Here is a 22,319-nt window from a genome sequence, read left to right on the forward strand (position 1 = left end):
GAGAGAGACAGCCCAGGACACGTGAGGTACAGCTCGGTGTCGAAGTTAAAATGGAGGCCGCTGCTGCTGTCTCTGGGTGATCCGAGGTAACTCCTCTCGATCAGCTGTCGCGCCGGAGGGATTTGCTGCTTGCCGGGGACCACGGTCGATAACGTTTCGCTACGGTTTCTCACCCCCACCGGTGACCATAAAAGTGCGAATTAACATCAGCTAGAGCGTGGGGAAGACACTGAGTGTTGCAAACCAATTAAAATGCAAACAAAAAGCTTCTCTGTCGGTGATCTGGGAGTAACGAACAGGCTCCACAAGTAACTTATGCACGTAGCTTTTTTTAAAATTATTATTAATTCGCGAGAGAGTGGCACGATGTTCTGGCTCAGATCTGAACCAGCAAGGTATTAATGCCACATTGTTATTATTTATGAGCGCATTAGTCTTCGTTAACGCCAAGACTTGCGTACAAAGTGGCATTTAAGTGTATTCTAATAACAAAAAAAAAAATAAGCTTAGAAGATTATTTCAAACTATTCTTTTATTTTTGCCTCCATGATTTTACTAATTATTGCGGGCCAAAAGAAGAAAAACAAAACAAACTGAAGTCGAAAGAAAGAAAGTAAAGCAAAACAAGTGTGCTAATAACACATTTTCAGTGAACACTGGACATATTATATTATACATATTAACCCCCTAAGAAACGAAATCTTTCATGGCATGCATTTTTACTTTATCTTTGCTATTTGGGCTGATTGGGACCTGATGAATGTAAAAACAAAGAATTACGTGATTTTTTTTATACCTGAGTTTTGTTTCTGAGAAAAATGAGATCCACATATGAGGACATTCGTTTTAAATTTCGATAGAACAGTGGCAAGTATAATGTCCTCGTAAGTGGATATCAGGCCCTTGAAGAGCAAAATTTTGTATTTTGGTAGACAACCCAAAAATGTGATGTCCATATGTAGGAAGCTAAAACAGTTGAATATTTTGTCTGTGTGTGTGTGTTTTTTTCCTAACTTTTTAAATCAACCTGATACACGATAAACTTACAACTGACACACATATTTCTTCCTTCTTCTGCTCCCTTTAGAGGTCCCCACAGCAGACTATCTGCCTTCTTCTCACCCTATCTGTAGCCTCCTCTTCTTCCACACTACCCTATGCATATCCTCCTTAACTCCATGAACCTCCTCCGTAGTCTTCCTCTTTTCCAACAGCCTGTCAGCTCTATCTTCAGCATCCTAGTGCAATGCATGGACTATCCCTCCTCTTCACATGTCCAAACCATCTCAGCCATATCTCTCTAACCTTGTGTCTAAAACTGCTCAACCTGAGCTGTCCCTCTGATGTACACATTTCTAATCCTGTTCATTTTGGTCACTCCCAATGTAAATATTTGCATCTTAAGCTCTGCCTCCTGTCTTTTTGCCAGTGCTACCATCTCCAAACTATACATCACAGCAGGTTTTACTTGTAAATTTTCACTCTTGCTACTATCCTTCTGTCACTAATCACCATTATGTTATACGTTATACATACGTTATACATGTTATACATACTTACAGCCGTACACACATAATACACATACAGAGAAATGTAGCCATTTATAAGAGACAAAGCAGGAGATAGATTTTCTCTAAATGCAAAGGGGGATCAGTGAACTCACCATGCACTAGGACAGATGAGCACATATCCTCAACACATTTCCATTTGTTTTGCAGCTTTCTTGTAGGGTCATGCTTTAAAACCAAATGCACAAGCTGATGAATGATCTTTTTTGGTGTCAGACAGACATGAGAAGTACCTCCCAAAGTCTGACCTGCATAGGCCTATCCACTCAGTGTCCTCCCGGTTAACATGATTGCCGTAGAAGTACTAAACTGCCGTGAACTGAATAATTAAATTGAGTTTTGCAATGCAATAATTTACTGATGGTACTGGTCTTTATGTTTTTCATTACCAAATTGTATAAATTCTTCAAGTTTATTAGCAGAATTTAACTGAGGTGGCATAGTGGCTTTAGTGGGCAGGCCTGGACCCCCGAGGCTTATCCATAATGCCAATACTGGGTTTACCCCAGGTATTTAAACTCAACCAACTTCACTGTTATGCCTGTTTTCCTCCTATTCACACACATATTATATCTGAGTTCTATAAACGTTCACTCCTCTTCTCTCCAGAACAGACCTTCACCTCTCCAGGCTCTCTTCCACCTGCTCCTTACTCTCTCACAACTTTATCATTAAGACTATAATGTTATAGTCCACTGAGACTCTTGCTTGACCTCATCTGGCCATCGTTCCCTTCCACCTGGTCTCCTCTAAACGCAATATATCTACCTTCCTTCTCTTCATTATATCAGCCAGCTCTTTCGCTTTCACAATCACACACTCACCTCATTCCCGCCTATCTTTCTCTCTTGTTGGCTCTGAACATGCCTTCCCCTCTCCTGTTTCTTTGTCTCCGGCCACTAGTAGCACAGTTTCTATTGGCACCTTGATGGCAACCTGCATGTAAATAGCATTCTTAATGGTCCGCATGCTTGATTTGGTAAAACTTTATGTTGAATGACCTTTTTGATCTAACCCAACCCATTTAGCCAGGGACTGGCACTAGGAGTACACTGACTTATCGTCTATCAGGTGGAGTTAAAACGTTTTTTGACGCTCAATATGATTGTCATTATGTCACTCTGTTATTCGTGACCTTTGCCCCATATAAGCGGAACTTTTCTTCTCTGGGTTTTGTTTATTACATAGCTATGTGGGGCACCGTGTGATTCGTATGTAGTTAATCGTAATTCACTCATTTTAACCAAGTTGATCAATAAGATAATCATTACGATAGTAATGGAAGTGATATAAGTGTCATTCACCAACAATCGCAGTAAGTTATTCAGTCAACGAAATTGCGGCGACCGGCGACTTTTTGTTGAGTTTATCAACCAACTTACACACGACAGCCAATCGTAACCTACAACGCTGGATAATGCCAACATTTCATTGGCTAGAGTGGGGGCGGTCACTTTAGTCCCACCTCTGGTTTCACCCTGAAATAATTCCGACTGCTTCTTCAGTGAAGGTTCATTGCGGTGACTGTGTAGCGCTAGCTGTCTGTTATATTTAAACGTTTCAGCTACAATGTCTGGCCGTGTTCTCGTCGGAGTTAAGCGTGTCATTGACTATGCAGTTAAGGTAATATCTTGGGTCAAATTACCTATTTTCTTTCGCGATTTTAAAGGTATTTTTCTTTGCTCACTTATTTGACATTCTGTGCTCTGCTAGCTAATGTTAGCCTAAAATCGTCAGTTGGTTGTGGAAACAAGAGCAACACCACACCACTGACCGGTCATATTATTTTGACAGATAAGTTGTTTGTCTCTAGCCAAATTCATGTATTCATTTATTTAATGCACAATACTGAGAAGCTGAGTTTGTGTTTAGCAGGGCAGCAAACGACTTCTTGCAAGTTGTATAACACATCTGGCATAACTTCCATGCAAATTGGCCAGTGACTTTCCCAGACTTTAAAGTAGTTTGTAAGCCAGGCGTGTATGTTGCAGGAACAGTTATTCAAATGGGAATATTTTTTTTTTACTTTTCAACATTACTCTTCAGTTGAGGGACAGCACCATAATCAATAAGCAATACTAGCTGGTGTATGTTGCAGCAAGAACAGTCCTGCCTGAGCTGCTCTCAGCAGGATCCGCACAGTGTTAAAGCGACTGTGATTACTATATCTTCAGCGGTCTGATAGGAAGAGGTCAGTACTTTCAGAGCATTGGCTTTATTTATTTTTTTCCCATTTTAAATTGTGTGCAGTTTGGGGAAATGCCCACGCGTGCTTGCAATGTCAGATTAAGTGTTCTCATGTTATTTTATATTTTATCACTCGTGTTTTATATGACTGACTGATTACTGCAAGAATTGAATTTTTAACTGGTAAGTGTTCTGTATAAGTGAAGTTGCATTATATTGACTTTATTGCAGGGTCCATTCACAGAAATGTTAAAGCCACTAGGTTTTTCTTATTTTTTTTATTAATGTTTTTATTTTAATTTTAATTTAATTTAATGTTTTTTATTGTCATACAATGACAATAAAAAAACATTAATATACTGCAAATATCCTGGCCACAATTGTGGAAGACCTTTTCCTCAACACCCTGCCCAGTCCCTTGAGATGTATATACTTTTTGTCAATTTGGCATGGAAGTCGCAGCAGCTCCAAAGCAAGGCCTTATTACCCAGTGCCAGTAACAGTGCTACCTTTGTGACTTTCCAAAAGAGTAGAAGTGATTATAGTAGCACATCAATGCCAGTGGTGTCAGAATTGATTATTGCAGACCAATTTTTTAAAAAGATAAGATTAGTTAAAGGTTTTCTGCCAGTTACATTAAATCTGTTTAAATATCCATCACTAGATGTATTTACCTTTTTAACACCTTGTATTGGTTCGGTTCATTTCTAAGTTTCTGTCATTGTGTTTGACAGGTTTCTTTAATTTAGCTTCCCTGTAGTGACCCTGTGTTATTGTTTTGTTTCTCCACAGATCCGTGTGAAGCCAGACAACACTGGCGTGGTGACAGATGGCGTTAAGCACTCAATGAACCCCTTCTGTGAGATTGCTGTAGAGGAGGCAGTCAAGCTGAAGGAGAAGAAGCTTATTAAGGAGGTTGTGGCTGTCAGCTGTGGGCCACAGCAGTCGCAGGTGAATGAGCTGGGGCGAGACAGTAATTTAGCAAGTTAACTGCTTTTTGGCGTTCTTTGGAGCTGCTGCAAGTTGAGATATATATATATATATATATATATATATATATATATATATATATATATATATATATATATATATATATATATATATATATATATATATATATATATATATATATATACACACACACACACACACACTTTTTTCCAGGTGTATTATTTTACATGTAAAAGAACTTTTGAAATCCCATGCATACAACCTGTCAGACTCACAGTAAGCAGAAAGTGATTATTATGATGTTAACATAAATGTACTTTTAATATGTTTAAGGTTATCAACGATTATAATTTCAGGGTTGTCATCAAACATCAAGCCAAAGAAAAGTTCTCATACATGTGTTTTTTCTAACTCAGGAGACCATCCGTACTGCCCTTGCCATGGGGGCTGACCGTGGCATTCATGTGGATGTGAGTGGGAAAGACTATGAAAACCTGGGACCCCTTCAGGTCTCTAAGATCCTGGCAGCTCTTGCCAAACAGGAGGATGCTCAGCTTATTCTCCTTGGCAAACAGGTTAAAGATTTCAGTTAGTTTATTTTCCTCACACTCTCTCAAATTGCGTTCTTAGTTTGCATACTCTAAAGAATACTTGCACTGCAGTTAAGTAATTAAGGACTTGTGTTTATTTCATAGGCCATCGATGATGATTGCAATCAGACTGGCCAGATGACAGCAGCTTTACTGGACTGGCCTCAGGTAAGACTACCTTAAATAGTAGCACTGAGATATTTGACCCCATAATTATGTAGGTATCAGTTTATTTTCTTTCTTTTCTTTTCTTTTTTTGTAGATTTTCTGTTTTCTGTTTCTTCGTGGGTGTTGTATAGCAGTAATGATAAGAGGATATGTTCCTGTTCCCAATAGCCTTCACTAACCTTATCAAAGTTGGTAAAAGCTAGTTTGAGTCAGTAAGATCTACAGTAATCCTGCACATATCAACAAAGCCAAAGTCAAAGGCTGCCTGGATAGATGGAGTGAAGTTCTCCTTTGGCTGGCTAAAACAGAGCATTTTAATCTTATTTACAGTGTCCAGGTTGGGCACGTGGATAGACAGACATTGTAATGTAAATGTAAAAAATTATTTATAAATTTGGGTTACATACATTAGTCCTGTAGTCAAGATTATTTGTAGTTGTAGTTACACTAGCAAACCAGCAGATGGCATTAACTGATTGAGTCCCATATAATGGGTAGCAGATGAAAATAGAGGAACAGTTCCCAGGGGAGATCCTACTATGAATTTTGTTTTTAATGTATTTATTTTGTGAAATTATACGTATCTTCACATTGCAGGGTACCTTTGCATCAGAGGTGTCCTTGGAAGGAGACAAGATTAATTTGGTCAGAGAAATCGATGGTGGTCTGGAACATATTAAGATCAACACACCAGCAGTGATCACTGCAGACCTTCGACTCAACACCCCCAGATATGCCACACTGCCTAATATCATGGTAAGCAGCTGAAATGATGTTCAGAAACGAAAGACGCTAAAAAGTCATTAAGATCATGTTGCTGATTTCTGGGACAAGATTAGAGACAGGTTCTGACTGTAATTGCTGGGTTTACTTTTAAGTTTAACCTGCTATAAAGTAGTTAAAAAGAGGACTAATTTTTTTTTCTTTCTTTCTTTTTTTTCTTTTTTTTTTTTCTTTTCTCTTTTTTTGACTAAATAATGTCAATGCACTTTATTGTAACAAGTCCCCTTTTTTTTTTCCAATAAAAATATAATTAAAAAAAAAAAGAGGAGTAATTATTTTATTCACCCTTTGTGCATAACTTGTTTCAGAAAGCCAAGAAGAAGAAGATTGCTACTGTGAAGCCTGCAGACTTGGGGGTGGACGTGACTTCACGGTTGGAGGTGTTGAAAGTGGAGGAGCCTCCACAGAGGCAGGCAGGGATGAAGGTGGAGACAGTGGAAGACCTAGTGGTCAAACTGAAAGAGGCAGGGAGGGTATAGAGGCTTAAGCACATAAGCTGGGAGTGCAGAACCTAACAGAGGTGAGTATCAGTGAATTAATAGTTTTCATCAGAGAGTTAAGCAAAAAGTTACATTTTTAAAGACATCAGGGTCATTTTCTCTGGCATGACTAAGCACCTTCTAGCTCACCTGCTATTTTCATTTTCTTTCCCCTTGACAGTGTGCCTCAGCAACGTATGCTAGATCTTCTCAGCTGGTGATCCCATGTATTAGTATTAATAGGTTTCATGCATTTATGACCTTTCCACCTGTATCTATATCTTAAAAATCCCACAATTATATTTCTGTGCAAACTCTAAACTATATTTGTTTGAAAAAAGGTATGAATTTTATATTATATCAAGTAATTATAACAGGCCTTTTTTACAAAAAGAGATTAATAGAGTATTTTTAATTTTAAGGTATTCTGGGAAAAGGAACAATGCATCATTAATGAATTGGTAAAAGAAAATTGCATACCACAAATTAATTATCCACAATAGACCTATATCTACCTCTTGATTAACAACTTTTTAAGAGTGCAGTAAAATTAACTCTTGTGATGAATGATAGAGTTGTTTGTGTAGAGCATTATTATCCTTTTTATAACAATCTCATCTCATTTTGAGGGGGAAAAAAGTCACATTTATTTTGTTATGGCAAATGATATTGTGTGTCTTGTGGCAATTAAAGAAAAAGTAATTAAAGATGCTAATTGCTACTCTTGTCTTGAATTACTTATCTATGTTATTTTCTCTCCTTGCAGGACTCTCTAATGAATAACGAGACTGAACTACATAAGCCCAACCACAGGACAAGCTTATGTGTTGGTCTAATCCCTCTGTTTGAAACTGTGGCTCCTGAGGATATGCAGGGAGGTACTGATAGAAGTGGAGAAATATTGAGACACACTGTCCCGCAGTCAGACAAGCCCAAAAGAATCATCTTGTCTTGTGTATGCATTTGAACTTGTAGAGTAGTTCATTTGTTTCATTATATCACAATGCTATAAAAAGCGGTGTTTATGCAGTAATTTAAACCCAGAATCTTCCCATCACTCATGCTGCTGTTTGTATTGAACTGTACCCAAACTTAACCAGTTTGATGCATTTCAGCTTCTTCATCCTCATCTGTTAATTCTTGTATATCTGTAGTCAGACATGTTAAGAGGTGCAATTTTTGTAAATGACGTATGTAAATACAGAACCACCCAACATGTTGATTTGAAGATGTCTGCTAGCATTAATATCTTGACTACTGTGACTGAGTTCAAGGATTGACTAGACGGTGTCTCTCAGTATGAGCAGGGGAACGTGATCCTAAATTGGAATTTTACCGTAAGCGCCTAAGTTCTCTTTTGATTGTACAGAACATCACAATAACAATAAAGCAGCCAGTCTTTTTCATATCTACAGCTGTGTCTGGTCTCTTGGCATTTCCTTTGAGTTTACAGTAGCTTACATTTTATCCTTTAGATTTAGTCTGCAAGGCATTTTTTAAAACCCGTGAAATGGCAGCAGTTTTTAAATTTTTAATTCTGATGTTCATTTTGTACGGCAGAGCATTAGTGACACAAAGAATATTGTTCATTTTGAAATTTTGAGATTAAACTTGAAATGCTAAATATTAATGCTAAATGCTAAATACTGTTTTACTAGTTATAGTCCAAAATGTGTTGATCAGATCTTATTGTGTCTTATTTACCACCATATTGTGTTTATGTGCTAAAAGACAAATAATTTCCAAGTTACCAAAACTGATTCCTAAGTATGATTTTTTTTTTTTTTTTTCTAACCTGTCTACAAAAGGCATTTTGTAAAGGGTATAGTACCTGTGTAGGTTTTTTGACTTAAAACAACAGGTTTAATCTCAAACTATAGTGTTTCGAGCTTAATCATAAGTGTGGTCCTAATACTTTTTTTTTTTTTTTTTTTAAGACTAGTAAAAGCGTGATTCTTAGGTCATGTCTCTTTAATTTGTAATGTATTATTAGAGCGCCTGTGAAAAGAAAAATGGAATCCAGGTTTCAGAAGAAGTTTCAACATTATTTGCTTAGAATAAAACTGCCTCCTTGAAAATGGGTTTTCTTTTCTTCTTTTTTTTTCTTTTTTTTCTTTTTTACATTTTACAGCATGATTTCAAAATATAGGCTAGTTATTATAGCACTTTATTACAGATTTATTGTTTTGATATACTCAATTGATACTGTTACTTAAACGTTCTCTCCACCTCTTCTTTAGGTAATATACCTGGTATATTTATACCAGTTGTATTAAGAAAATATTGATATGTCGTATGTTATTTTATCAGCAAGCAAATACAAATAAAGGGGCTGTTGTGTGTAATTACGTAAGGGGCGTGGCCTCACATGCACAATCGCGTTAGTACAGGTGGGATACTCACGCGCCTCGCTCACCGCTGGAGCTTCCGCTGATACAGAAGTTACCGCTTTAGGACATTACCAAGACGTTTTTATTTTTCGTCTCTGCTTTTGCACTGGAAATACAAACGTTTGCTTCTAATAACAAGCGTGCTTAAAGTTTTACAAAAAATGCCTTGCGTAAAGGAATTCAAGAGATTAAGTTTGTTTTTTCTGGCCGTTTTATCATATTTTACTTTCCAAGGTGAGAAGAAAGCGTAGTTACGTGTTATGACACTTATTTGTGTGATTTTGTTCGTTAGTATTAAAAAATTTTAGGGTTAGAAAAAGAGGGCTTTTTTGTGCGTTTGTTCCCGATTGTAAGATTAAACGACAGTAATTCTGTTTAATTGGCATTATTTTGATGTTAGCAGACTTATTGCGTGACCTTGCAATTTCCTCTCTAATTCAGTTACTTGGCTACATCCTCACAGGTGCCCGCTGTGAACTGCTGGTTTCTCCTGCTGGTCCCAGTCTGGTGAATGCTTTAGCTGGCGAAAACGTGACTCTGGCTGTGTCCTTCAGTGGTGCCTCTGACCCAGTTGTTAGTTGGTTTAAGGGGGTTTTAAGTATTGCTACATGGACTATAAACTCCATGGCTGATCCACCTGTAGCTGCAACTTTAAGTAGTGTAATCAGGATAGACAAACAAAGTGCATCCCTCACCTTTTTTAATGTTCCACTTAACTACACCGGAGACTACACCATCGAAATGGTTAAATCTGGAATGAAAAGAGCCTCAACTACTTTCACTCTGAAAATATTTGGTGAGTGGGCATATCTGGCTGGAAGACGTGCTGTTGTTGATGGCTTAGATAAAATGTTAAATATAACTCTTTAAATATTAAACAACTGTTTAAATATTTGAGACAAACCATAAATGAAAATTAAAAAATGAAATCTGACATTTGAGAAGTTATGCAGTTTATCTTTTATATGTACCTGCCGTCTTAATAAGACTGCTGCATTAGAAAGGAAAGGCAGTATACTAGAGTAGATATAATCATCTAGTGGTTCTTCTTTCCTTTCATGTTTTTATTTACAGAATACATCCAGAGCTTGACTCTGAGCTCACAGCCGGGTCTTATCAAAGAGGGAACTGAGAACTTCACCCTGCAGCATAGCATGCTCCAAGGAGTGTTTGAGCAACAAATGTGGTTCTTCAATGGCACTGAAATAAAAAACAGCTCACACTATTTAGTGAAGACACAGGCAAATAGTCTTGTGATCCTCAGGCCAAACCGAAATGACACAGGAGAGTACGCTGTGTTACTGACAAACCCCTTCAGAAATGCAACAGCATCTCAAAATGTCTCTGTGCAATGTAAGTTTAACAGTTTAAAAGTTTTACAGCTTAAAGTCTTCTTTATTTATATCCCTGTTTTCGTATAACTCTCCATGGTGTGTTATAGATGGACCTGATGAGCCTACACTTGAGGCCCATCCACTTCAGTCTTTTTATTTAGCAGGAGACTCTTTGAACCTCTCCTGTCAGGCTAATGGATTCCCACAGCCAATCGCTGAGTGGGTCTTTGGTGGGAAGATCATTTCCCTAAAAGGAGTTCTGAATCTAACAAATTTACAAACCAGTCAAGGAGGTGTTTACACATGCAGGCTGGTCAATGAAGATACAAAAGAAAGCCGCCAAAAGAACATGACCTTAACTGTTTATGGTATGTGGAAAAGTTGACATTTTATCTTTTAGGTCATGTTTTTGTGAAATTGTTCTCAATCTGGATTGAGAATTATAGTTTAGTTTGTCATGGTTTGCTGTACATAGTACATAGTACTCATCTAATGCTGTTTACATTTATCTAAATAAAATATTTAAATGTGTACCCAGACATTAATAACAGATTCATTTTATCTTGGGACAGAGCGGCCAGTGGGCAACCCTGAGTGCTCGGTGCAGTCACTGAATGCCATCAACCTGCAGTATCACTGTGAATGGGTAGGGGGAACCCCACAGGCCCAGCTGTCTTTTTCAGAGCTAAGCAACTCCAGCAGTGGAGCAGGGAACTTCAGCTTAACCGTCAATGCATCAGATAATCTAAATGGGAAAACAATCCAGTGCATGGCAGAACACCCGGTTGAACATAATAAGTGCAATATCACTGCAAGCAAGTTTTAAATTTTTAACTCATAACAAATCCACATAATGTATGCATAATGTGCTTTATTGACTTTGGCAGTCGAGTCTAAACAGGCACCTTGTGTTCTCCAGGTAGTCCTGTAGCATTCCTTCCAATTATGAGAACCACAGTTGACTCTGGGGGCAAAATAGTGGTGACAGTCCGCTGTTTCAGTGAGGCATCGCCTAAAGCTGTTGTGTCATGGTTCAGTAGCAATGAGACTGTCACCAACGGGTCCACATACCAGATCAGCAGCAACACCTCACAGCTTATGATTCGTCATTACAATGTCAGCAACTTTCTTCTCCAAAACTACACCTGCACATGCAGGAACCCTCTGGGCAGCAAGAAAAGAGAAATTCAGCTACAAGGTATAACTCACTTATTCAATTTAATTTTATAGAGAAATATATTTCTTACATTACCATGTTTAACAGGTGATGGAAGTTACTAGTTAAAATAATTTGTTAAAAAAGGGGTTGATTACTCAGATCTTTAAATGTACCTGTCTGACTATATAAAAACACTGGCAACTAAAAGTAATAGTCGACATTCACATCTAGGTAGATAAAAGTATAAAATTGTATTCAGAAAAACCTATGTAAAACAGTAAAGGAAACAGTCAGATGAGTGAAAATGTAAGGACATAAATCTTCAGCTGGTTTTATAATTAAAATAACTAACAAAAATAACCAACAGTTTCTTGTTTTAGGTTCTCAGTTCCGAGGCAGTAATGTTTAGAAAGCAGAGTTTTCAAATCAAAGTTGAGAAAGTGGTATCAAAGTAATTGTTATTTGCAGATCCACTTAAAAATAAAATATTTGAACATATTTTGACATTTTTGTGTCGACTCTAAAGTTAAATATGTGCCATTAAAATGTAAGGATTCTGCTGCTTTGGAGTACTGCTCGCATTGCCTGAAACAAAGGCACAATGGGCCCTCAGAAAAAGAGCTAAGTAATACCTGAGAATGCAGTTTCCTTTCAGACAAAGCTCTACAGTTTTGGTGTACCCCCGCCTCCCCCCTTCTTCTGCCCTTCCTTGATCTCCCCTACTCTCACAATCCCTCTCTCTTTCCAGGACCATCCATCTCAGATTCCAGTTTGTTCCCTAACCGAAACGGAACCATCGTCACGTTGACCTGGGAGGTCCCATCTATGTCTGTTGTTACAGGTACTAAAATTAAGGGAAGGTCTTAAATGTGCTAGTTTGACTTATCTTCACAAGATTATCTCTAAAGAAAAAACACAGAGACTCACCCTTCTTGTTTTGATATTCCATAACCCATGTGAATGACTACTGCTAGTGTGAAAACAGAAACTCAAAATAGAAGATAGGGGTGTAAATAATGTGTTGTCTGTGAAACTACCATCTACATGGAGCTGTGTTTTGGGCAAAATATTTTAAAGATGAAACTACTAGGAAAATCAAATGCCAGTTTTGGTTATGGCTAGTATTGGCTAGTTTATGTATATACAATTATCCGTTTCAGTAAGCTCTAACATTGATCACTGAAATCTTGAGAGATCTGCTAGAATTAACTGGTTTCCTCTGTGAATTGTGATGGTACAAAACAGAATTGTGTGTGATTTTGTTAAGGGTTCAACATCCAAATGAAAGGACCAGACCTTCTGAGCAAAAATCGCAATGCCCCTCTGACTAAAAGCAGCTCAAATGTATATCGCACAATCCAGCAGAAACCTGGTTCTGCCAGGAGTACGGATATCTTTTTCCTTGATCCCAAGCTGACCTACTGGTTTCAAGTCATCCCCAAAGCTCGTATGACCAATGGAGAGCCGTCTAAGAGCCAACGAATTGGTCCAGGTATAGCACAGCTGTCTGTGTGAAACAGCTCTTATCTCATTGTTAGTGATGAGCCTACAGTAGTAACATTTTTGGTTACTGTCTGTCGTGTTGATGGCAGGTGAAGGACTGAGTGGTCCTGCTATTGCTGGCATTGCAGCAGGAATCCCCTGCAGCCTTCTGTTCCTTCTTTTGCTGATTGGCCTCATCTACCTTGGTGTCTACTGCATCAGGAACAAAAGTAGGTGAATTTAAATACTAAATATAAATCACATTTACACTGACTTATTTACTTTACTTACTGTGATGCTTTTCTTTGGACTTTTATGTTTGCTTTTCATAGGTCATCAGCCAAGATATCCAGTTCCCAGAGCAGTTGATAAGGTTTGAAATACACTAGCCAGCATAATTAATGTGCAGGAATTTATCTGGATAGTTTTACTGCTAGTTACAGTTAACTACTATTCATCCCACTGTACTCATATTGCATTTGTGTTGAAGCCTGGTTTATTTAAAAAAAAATTCACATTGCACAATGAATCATTGTTATATTTGATGATTACATTTTGTGCATGTCATGACCTCCACAGGTAAAAAACAGCCAACCAAATATCACCGTGAATAACATGCTGAAAGGAGCGCTGAAGTCCCCCCCTGACTACAACAGGTTACAGAAGGTAGTCTTACTATAGCAAATAAATAGATGTAGTGGGTAACTGCTTCCATTTATCACAGAAAATAAGGGTTTTCTCTTTTTTCTTTTAGACTCTCTCTGAAAAATCAGTGTCTCTGCCCGCATTTATCCCTCCTCCACCTACCAGAGTTGCTACAACCGTCTAAGCTTTTTTTTTTTTTTTTTTTTAAAAAAACATTTGTATTGATGTGGATGGTAACCCTTTTTGTGTATTTATTTTGTATATTGTATATCTAAAATAAGGATCTCTATTCTTCTGTCATTCTGTGTGTCTGTTATATGTGAGAACTGAGATTTCCACTTGTAGATAGATGTGTGTGTGTGTGTATATATATATATATATATATGTATGTATGTATGTATGTGTGTGTGTGTGTGTGTGTATGTGTATATATATATATATATATATACATATATATATTCTTAATGTTTTTATTAGTTTGGTTAGCAGTTTGACCACTATTCCTGACCTTTCCACCTGACTCTTTTAAATGCAGGGGGATTTCTCTCTTTTAGGTAGCTGTTTTAAAAATTAAAGGATAATTTTTAAAATACAGGACAAGTTAATATCCTGTGTAGTAGTGCACTTTCGTAGGCCAGCATCATGGGCTTTCGCCCAGGTTTTTCTGTTGTTTTAAAAATATTGGCATAACATTATTTGAATTTAGAATTTTTAATAAAATCTTGATTTTGTTCATGTTTTTCTTGACTGTTTGTTTCCTACATTTTCTGGGGAATCTAATGTCATGAAAAATAACTTTCTTTTAAAATTCATAGCAGTTCTTAAAATTATGTTAGAGATGAACTACAAACATGGCATGTTACACTGTATAGTTATTTATTTAGGAAAAATTAGGCCAAAATGCAGAAGCAGTCCTGTGAAAAGCCCTTACTGCTCTCATAGAAATTAAGAGAGCACTATTAACTGATCGTCAGCAAGTGTGACCACCTCTATAAATGTTTAAAGTAATTACACTACAGTTAGAAAAAGAGTGAAGAAGGAAGTATCACTTCCTTGGAAGAGCTGATTTCCCCAGCAAATGCTGTTTTGCATATCCTAATCCTCAAGCCATATGTTTCACCATTAGATCCCATCGTCACCATAATAATTATGGACCGATTAACTTTTTATTTTTTCATTGTGGTGGAGTCGATAGTTCCCCTGTTGAGACAAGAATATGACTTGACATGGTCCTTTGGGATCAGCCCCTGTTTTAAAATCATCTAAATGCAAAAATCTCATGATGCAACTCAGTGTTTTTGTTCAAAAGGTCAATTGACCTAGTGGGAACTATCCTTTTCTAGCCCAATGCTAGAAGTGCTAATGTTTCGATAAACATTAATGTCAGATCTTGAGCATCATCCACACAAGACGCTGCAGCATAATGGAAAGAATTGATGAACACAAATGGACAAGGATTAACATAAGCGACTAAATTTAAAGGTATAAAAATCAATTCTCATTTCTAATGTTTACTTGAAATCATGTGGGGCTCATTTATAGACCCTTCAACATCCCTTATGACAGTCAATTTCTTTTGTGGTACATGATTATGTAGCAGATTTTACTTCGGAATAAGGTGATCTTGTCTTTGGGAGGCACATAAATGCGGAAGTGGTGAAGTGTGGTAGAAGGAGAAAACGTTTTACTTAAGTAAAAGTACCAATAACACACCTCAAGGTGAGATAAGTACAATCTCAAGGAGTAACATTAAATTTAAATGCCTATGTAAATTGCATGCACATTAGGTACACTGTGAGAAAAAATAACTTTCCATGGCTAGTGGTGAGGGTGGTGGTTAGTGCCAGCTTCTCTCAGCAATGCTTTTTTCATTGTGGTGAGCTGATATTATACATCTGTGCAGTAGATGGTGCTCTAGTGCCGTAACATGAACATGAACTTGAAAGAAGAAAGTAGAAGAAAGAATATGGTTAAACATGGGTTGACAAGTCTGTATTTATAATATTTGGCTTCCTCTATCCTCTAAAATTTTGTAGTTTACTACAGGCAAAGTAAGCCAATCTGCAATAAGCTCACAAACTCATTGCCACTCTTATTCATTGCTAAATTAAATATTTTAGTAAAAGGATTTAATTAACCCTATAACAATAGTGAAAAAGTTACAGTTTTCTCTCAGTTAAATCTTTATGTGCATCATCCATGAAAATAATGAACGATGCACACAAATCTGGTCATTTGAAAATCTTATAATGCAGATTTTCACATTAAGCTGCTAGTATTCAACACTATTATACACTTTGAGGAAGTGCTCTTGAGGTTTTAGCTTTCCCAAGTAGAGAACATAAGTGGCAAAAAATTCCGACAGTCACACTTGTGTTGAAATTGCTTCATTAGTGTTTGGTCAACGCTGTTTTGCTTTAACTTGACAATCCTTTGTTTTTGTATTTTCTGGTCTGGTGTTTCATTTTATCTTCTTTCTTCTTCTTTCTCATGATTTCTCACAGTTTTCAGCCACATGGTGCAATATTGACTTTTGGGGAAAAACTTGGCAAAAGCTTCTAATTTTCACAGAGTGAGGACTCCCTAAAGATGTTTATTTAGTGCTTATTGCTTGTCTCAGTCTTAAATACTAAACAAAATAGTTATAATTTAGTCAGTGTAATATCACTTCAGTCCTAACTAACAACAGTCTATTTCTTTCAATCATATTGATCATATGTTTTGCAAATGTGCAGTTGATCTTGTGAAAGATTTATATGGTGGTTAAATGAACAAACCTGTCAACACCGTCTTTAAGCAAACATGACACCACAGCAGCTGTGGGTCTGACTTAAAACTTCTTTCTCATCTGTTTGACTGACAGCATTCATGATCAAAATGAAGAAGAACTACAATTGCATCATCAGAGTTCTTCTTGTGAAAATTACAGAGAATTTGTGGGTTGTTTGGCTTCTTGACCCTCAGTGCATTCATAGTAAAAATGTGTTAAATGCATAAACAGAGAATAAAAAAATATAAACACAATATGACCAGAGATCAGTAAAGGTCACAACACATTATGTTATTCCCCTTTTAGGGGATTTTTGCATTTATCAATCCCATTATCTCTTTATCTCTGTCTAATGGCTGTTGACATGTTCAGGAGTAAACGAGGTTATATGACGTGTGGCCAGCAGCATTATCTGAAAACCAGCACGTACTTAGAAATACAAACTGAAAAAAGTGGCATTGTGAAATACTATTAATTTCTGCTTAGTAAATAAGAAAAAACTCTATAGTTATATGTGAGGATACAGACAGACATCTCACAGACTAGACTACAACTAGCCAAGTACAGCCATGGCGTAACATTCATTAAAATTATTGCAGAAATGAGGAAGTAGGAGACAAGGTTTCACAGAGGGGGTGTGTTGTGTTGTGCAGTGTGCAAGTAAGATGCTGAAATCTTTTTCCTACTAATGATAAATTCATTCAGGGTAACAATGAGTGGGTGGTCTCCCCTTAATGTCACAGGGCAAGAACAAATTTCAGGAAACAAGAGTTTTAGAGAATTAAAAAGATGTATCATATATCATCTGTGACTGGTTACTGTTGCCTAATATTTTGCAAATATTAGATTGTTTATACACTGTAATTTTTCCAGAAAAGATTATGAAATGATGCTGTCAAAGTGATCAATATTATTGTACACTTATTATTTGGTTGTAGTTTGTGGTGGTGGTGGTAGTGTGGTGGGTCAAACAAACTCCTCAGTGTAACACAGTTCAATTTAAACCATTTCTATCCAACAAACACCAACCACATTACATCAGCCCCTGACAATTTATCATAATTGTTGTAATGGATTGCAATAGAACAGTGAAGGTGTAAACGACGAGGCCGTTGAGATTACTGATACACGTGTGCTAGTGTTAGTAGAATAAATCCAGTCAGGGTAGGTTTAGCTGATATTTCTTTAACTATGCAAGAAACAACAACCTTTAACTGTTAGGCAACTGCCTTGTCAACATCATCACATATTCACTGTGAACATGCAGAGCACACTCTACATGAACTGTGTAAGTTTACGTATCTGTTTTAAGCATTAACGTGTCCCCATGACCACGCCCCAGTTACACTGAAAGAAAGTGTGCACTTCAGCACGTTCCATTGACCGCAGCAGTACTGCAAGCCTTTGCACATCCACAGTTCCAGAACACCAAACAGAACAACAGACAAGGACTGTGCTGCAGCGGCCTCGCATCACAGACCCTCCCCCTTACCCCAATAGCATCCCCTGACACCCCCCCCCCCCCCCCCCGCCCCCCCCAAGCTCCCATGTAGTTCAGCAGGAACGTGTCACATGGCTTTTTGCACACCAACTCATATCCATTTGTACTGTGCTGATTGTTTTAAAGGATTTTGCCTCCATCAACAGAAAAGTGGGGGGTTAACCTTTTGGAATTCAGCCTAGGCCATCCTCTTTGACATTCGCTCACTCCTGGCTTGCACTCTCTCTCACTCTTTCCCTAAGGAAAGCCTGATACTTAAGAGGGTTGATTTATCCTGAGGAATTCAGGTGAGATGATGGTGGGGGAGGATTTGTTAATGGCAGTAGAATTTATAAACTAGAATGGATAACACTGGCTGCTAACCAGTTTTCATGCACTGTGACTATTTCGTAATAATGTGTGTATATTTCATGTTTCAGGGTCTTTATTTTCAGTATATTCATAGATAGTTTTAAATAATACATCAAGCATTTCTAATGATTCTAAAGATTTCATCCCATAAAGAACTTGAGATTATAGATTTGTCTGTTTGTTTTATATATCCTGACAGGAATATGACGTTCAGATGTTACACACCAGTGTTGCAGATGTATGCCGTCTGAATTTTGCTCTTACAGCTCAGAGAAAAACTGAACCCACATGTCTTGAAACAGATGCTTGATATTTTTTTAAAGTTGTTAAATATTTACCAAGGCTGATAGTGCAAGTGCATAGTTGGTATTGTAGCTGATACTGTTTTCAATGTGTATGTGTGTGTGCCATAATAGCAAAATGGAAACTGTTACTGGAATTTCCACAAAGGCTGTTTTGAGTGTTTATATCTGTCTGTACGTGGACAGAGTTTGTTAACACAAGATATAGTCATGAAACTCCACAAATGTTTTGCTGAAATTAAAGTAAAGGATGAGTATGAAGATGGGTTTAGTCTGATCCATGAGTGCTGATTACTTATGCAACTATACCCTTACCCTAAAATGACCTCTAGTTACATCCAGATTTTATTTGTATCAGCTGTCACTGCCTTTCACATCATTGGAAGTTATTTGCTGATTATATTGCCAGTCTATTTCCTTATTTGTTTTTTGTGGCAGTTTATTTGCTGCAGTTGTAAGAACATAATACACATTCAAAGAGTGAGCGAGAGAGTACATGTTGCTATGAGCTGATTGCATTGCAGGTGGCATGATTTGTTTATCCAGGTCTGCAGCTGTCCTTTGCTTTGTTGTGAGAGATAACCGCGTCGATAAAACAAATTATATGCATAAATTTAGATCAATTAACTATAAGACCCACATAAAACTTCATGTTTGATAGAACACAACATAAAAAATATCTTTATTAATAATGCAATCGCTTTGTTTTGGATTGACTCACAAACTGACTATGTGTCACGGTAGGATTCAGGGAGTGCAATGGTATATATTCACTAATTCCTGGAAGTGAAGTGGTTTTAGAAGAATGCATTTAGCCTTTCTGATTTAATATAAATGAAGTCTGAATGAATGCAACGCCATAGTGACAGACATGTGGTGGCAACTAGATGTGGGCAGTTTTTGTTTTTACTCTTTCCATCTACTTCTTCAGGGTGTTACTGTCTCTTAAAATCATTCCCTACTTAATAAACATTAACATTATAGCACCAAGCTGTAAAGAAAATTACTATTTTCTTTCCTGCAACTTTACTCTTGCACCACCGATTCCTATCTTCTTTTTTCTTTTGACAGTGCATAAAGCCTTAACCACAGTCATAGGATCACTCATGATGTACAGCTTCATGGGAGGGGGCCTTTTTTGTGCCATTGTGGGGAACATCCTGTTGGTGGTCTCCACAGCCACAGACTACTGGATGCAGTACCGTCTGTCTGGCAGCTTTGCCCATCAGGGCTTGTGGAGATACTGCATGTCTGGAAAGTGCTACATGCAAACTGACAGCATTGGTAAGTAGGGAAATCGTCCTCCACCCAAATTCATTACATTTAAAACTTTGTAAGGAACAGTGATCCTCCCCAGAGACAGTTGTTTATCTGGTCAGAAGCCAACTTTTCTTACTTTTAAGGTGCATCAACAGGAATTTCTTGACTTTCATTAGACATTACGTTTATACTATTAGATTGAAAGTCCAAGACCAAGTTTATAGCCAACCTCTGTGGTATTTGCTCTAATGTTAGCATGCCAGTATGATCACAGTTACACTGCTGATGCTTAGCACATATAATGGTTTACCTTTTATTCTTAATAAACTTATTTGCATGCTAAAATTGGCTCATCTGTGTTTATAATACAAAGGACTGCTGAGGCCCATTCTCATTGGTTATCTGGTGACAGTCTGATAACCAATGAGAGTGGGCAGTTTTGGACATGACAACTGCAGACAATGAAAAATCAGTTTTTCAAATATATAATAATTTAAAATGATCATTATGTCCACTACTTGAACTTTCCGCCTCATCCAACTAATCTATGTCACTCTGAGGACAAAAAGAATAACTTTGGATCCCTGCATTGGTGGCAATAACCCATGATGCCCCTTGGTTTCAGCATTACATCATACTAATGTTTGGCTACCCTAATAGCTGCTGCTGATGTCATAAATGAAATAGGAATAAATTGTATTAATTGCAATTAAAACCACATACCGCACAAGGAATCAAAGAGTCAGTACACCAAAATAGATCTCAAATATTTTTAGTAAATATATTAAATTATTAATATATTCCAATGCAACAGTTCGAGTTGATTAAAGTTGTCTTTTGTTTTGTTTTTTTATTTATATTATGCATTACAATAGAGAAAGTTACAAGTTTATGAGTTATATTTGGAGAGAATCTTATTCTGAACTCAAATTTATCTTTTTTTAACATCTAAAATATATAATAAATACATCTGTAATTTCCTGGTTAGTGCTAGTATGTTGTAGTTCTTCTAGCATACATCTTCATAGTATTTTCTTATTTTACTCCTCCTCAGCATACTGGAATGCCACTCGTGCTTTTATGATCCTGTCGGCCATGTCATGCTTTGCTGGCATCATCGCAGGAATCCTCTCCTTTGCCCACTTTTCTGCCTTTGAGCGGTTCAACCGATCATTTGCCGCTGGAATCATGTTCTTTGTTTCAAGTAAGTCATTGATGCAGAAAACAATTAACATTTTAACATTTATTAAAGTGATTATTTGGAAACTGATAGTATCATTATTTTTATCATATTAGTATCATATTATGTCTAACTGTGTGTCCACTATACCAGCTCTCTTTGTTCTGCTTGCAATGGCCATTTACACTGGGGTGACTGTGAACTTCCTGGGCAAGCGCTTTGGTGACTGGCGCTTCTCTTGGTCCTACATACTAGGCTGGGTGGCCCTGCTAATGACCTTCTTTGCAGGTTTGTTTATCTAGATGAATCTTAGTATCAATACAGTGATATTTATCAGTTTTTGGAAATGCAGAAAAGCATTGAATAAACCAAAATTACAGCAGGTCTCATTTATTAATTTCTTAATTATAATAACACAAATATATTTGAGTTTTATGAACACTTTCATTTTCTGAAAATGTTATCCATACTTATATATGTTAGAGCTGCTGGATTTCTGAGTTAGTACAGTCTTTACTTGTCAAACTATCCATTATAGCCTCGCCTCTGTCAGTGTGCCCCAGGGTGGCTGTGGCTACAATGTAGCTTGCTATCACCAGTGTATGAATGTGTGTGTGAATGGGTGGATGACTGGATGTGTAAAGCACTTTGGGGTCCTTAGGGACTAGTAAAGCGCTATACAAATACAGGCCAAATACAGGCCATGTATATATTTTCGAAATCTTCTACTCCATACACCAAATATATGTCTTACCATCAGAAATCAAAGTCTGTTTGGCATGTTATATTATAGAAATTGTCTCTATGTCTCTTTAAAGATGACTTTTGTTGATGTTTTGCAGGTATATTCTACATGTGTGCCTACAGAATGCATGAGTGCAGAAGAGTGGCTGGCCCACGTTAATGTAAAGAGGAAAAAGTGTGTCAGGGCTGCGGAAGACATTAGTTTACATTTAAAGATTGGCACCGTGGTGGAAAACAATAAAATTTGGAAAACTGCATATGTACCAAATGTGTATTTATTTATTTTAAGAAAATGGTCAAGGATAACACAATCCCATTAAACAGCTTAGGATCATAAGCAATAGTAAGATATCCAAATTTAAGCTTGAATATTTTAAAAGATTTCAGATACAGGTCTGTATGTATGAATTGTTAAATATAAGGTATTCTGCTAATAGTAAAACAAATCAATAGATAGCATTTTTCTTATTCTGTA

At 37.1% G+C, this 22,319-nt stretch overlaps 3 protein-coding genes across 4 annotated transcripts; all 3 read left to right on the forward strand.

The window, feature by feature from the left end:
* The first annotated feature begins 1 nt into the window (after position 1).
* Positions 2-8,138, forward strand: etfb (electron transfer flavoprotein subunit beta). 2 transcript variants are annotated; one of them, XM_084943860.1, is made up of 7 exons: positions 2-86; positions 4,548-4,706; positions 5,123-5,281; positions 5,402-5,464; positions 6,062-6,220; positions 6,556-6,767; positions 7,493-8,138. In XM_084943860.1, exons 2-6 carry the CDS (start codon positions 4,602-4,604, stop codon positions 6,724-6,726), a joined length of 657 nt encoding a protein of 218 aa, XP_084799986.1. In that variant the 5' UTR covers positions 2-86; positions 4,548-4,601; the 3' UTR covers positions 6,727-6,767; positions 7,493-8,138. The 2 variants fall into 2 exon arrangements, with proteins under 2 accessions (XP_084799986.1, XP_084799985.1); XM_084943859.1 differs by lacking the exon at positions 2-86 and adding an exon at positions 3,049-3,191.
* Positions 8,139-8,238: 100 nt separating this feature from the next.
* vsig10l (V-set and immunoglobulin domain containing 10 like) lies at positions 8,239-13,938 on the forward strand. Its single transcript, XM_084943855.1, has 12 exons — positions 8,239-9,350; positions 9,580-9,912; positions 10,191-10,469; positions 10,558-10,818; positions 11,023-11,269; positions 11,374-11,648; positions 12,358-12,450; positions 12,877-13,101; positions 13,202-13,321; positions 13,424-13,464; positions 13,671-13,757; positions 13,846-13,938. Exons 1-12 carry the CDS (start codon positions 9,278-9,280, stop codon positions 13,918-13,920), a joined length of 2,109 nt encoding a protein of 702 aa, XP_084799981.1. The 5' UTR covers positions 8,239-9,277; the 3' UTR covers positions 13,921-13,938.
* A 5,807-nt stretch (positions 13,939-19,745) lies between these two features.
* lim2.5 (lens intrinsic membrane protein 2.5) lies at positions 19,746-22,004 on the forward strand. Its single transcript, XM_084944249.1, has 4 exons — positions 19,746-19,944; positions 20,975-21,124; positions 21,254-21,388; positions 21,943-22,004. Exons 1-4 carry the CDS (start codon positions 19,767-19,769, stop codon positions 22,002-22,004), a joined length of 525 nt encoding a protein of 174 aa, XP_084800375.1. The 5' UTR covers positions 19,746-19,766.
* Positions 22,005-22,319: the final 315 nt, after the last annotated feature.

This window comes from Perissodus microlepis, chromosome 11, assembly GCF_051167445.1.
Source record: "Perissodus microlepis isolate ML-2025 ecotype Zambia chromosome 11, ASM5116744v1, whole genome shotgun sequence".
In the NCBI taxonomy this organism is placed as follows: domain Eukaryota; kingdom Metazoa; phylum Chordata; class Actinopteri; order Cichliformes; family Cichlidae; genus Perissodus; species Perissodus microlepis.

Coding starts and splice junctions, on each gene's coding strand:
- etfb (XM_084943859.1), top strand. CDS start 3,138: ATGTCTGGCCGTGTTCTCGTCGGAGTTAAGCGTGTCATTGACTATGCA. Junction 4,707..5,122: donor GTGGGCCACAGCAGTCGCAG/GTGAATGAGCTG, acceptor TTTCTAACTCAG/GAGACCATCCGTACTGCCCT. Junction 6,221..6,555: donor CCACACTGCCTAATATCATG/GTAAGCAGCTGA, acceptor AACTTGTTTCAG/AAAGCCAAGAAGAAGAAGAT.
- vsig10l (XM_084943855.1), top strand. CDS start 9,278: ATGCCTTGCGTAAAGGAATTCAAGAGATTAAGTTTGTTTTTTCTGGCC. Junction 11,270..11,373: donor TGCAATATCACTGCAAGCAA/GTTTTAAATTTT, acceptor TTCTCCAGGTAG/TCCTGTAGCATTCCTTCCAA. Junction 13,322..13,423: donor CTACTGCATCAGGAACAAAA/GTAGGTGAATTT, acceptor TGCTTTTCATAG/GTCATCAGCCAAGATATCCA.
- lim2.5 (XM_084944249.1), top strand. CDS start 19,767: ATGATGTACAGCTTCATGGGAGGGGGCCTTTTTTGTGCCATTGTGGGG. Junction 19,945..20,974: donor CATGCAAACTGACAGCATTG/GTAAGTAGGGAA, acceptor ACTCCTCCTCAG/CATACTGGAATGCCACTCGT. Junction 21,389..21,942: donor GCTAATGACCTTCTTTGCAG/GTTTGTTTATCT, acceptor GATGTTTTGCAG/GTATATTCTACATGTGTGCC.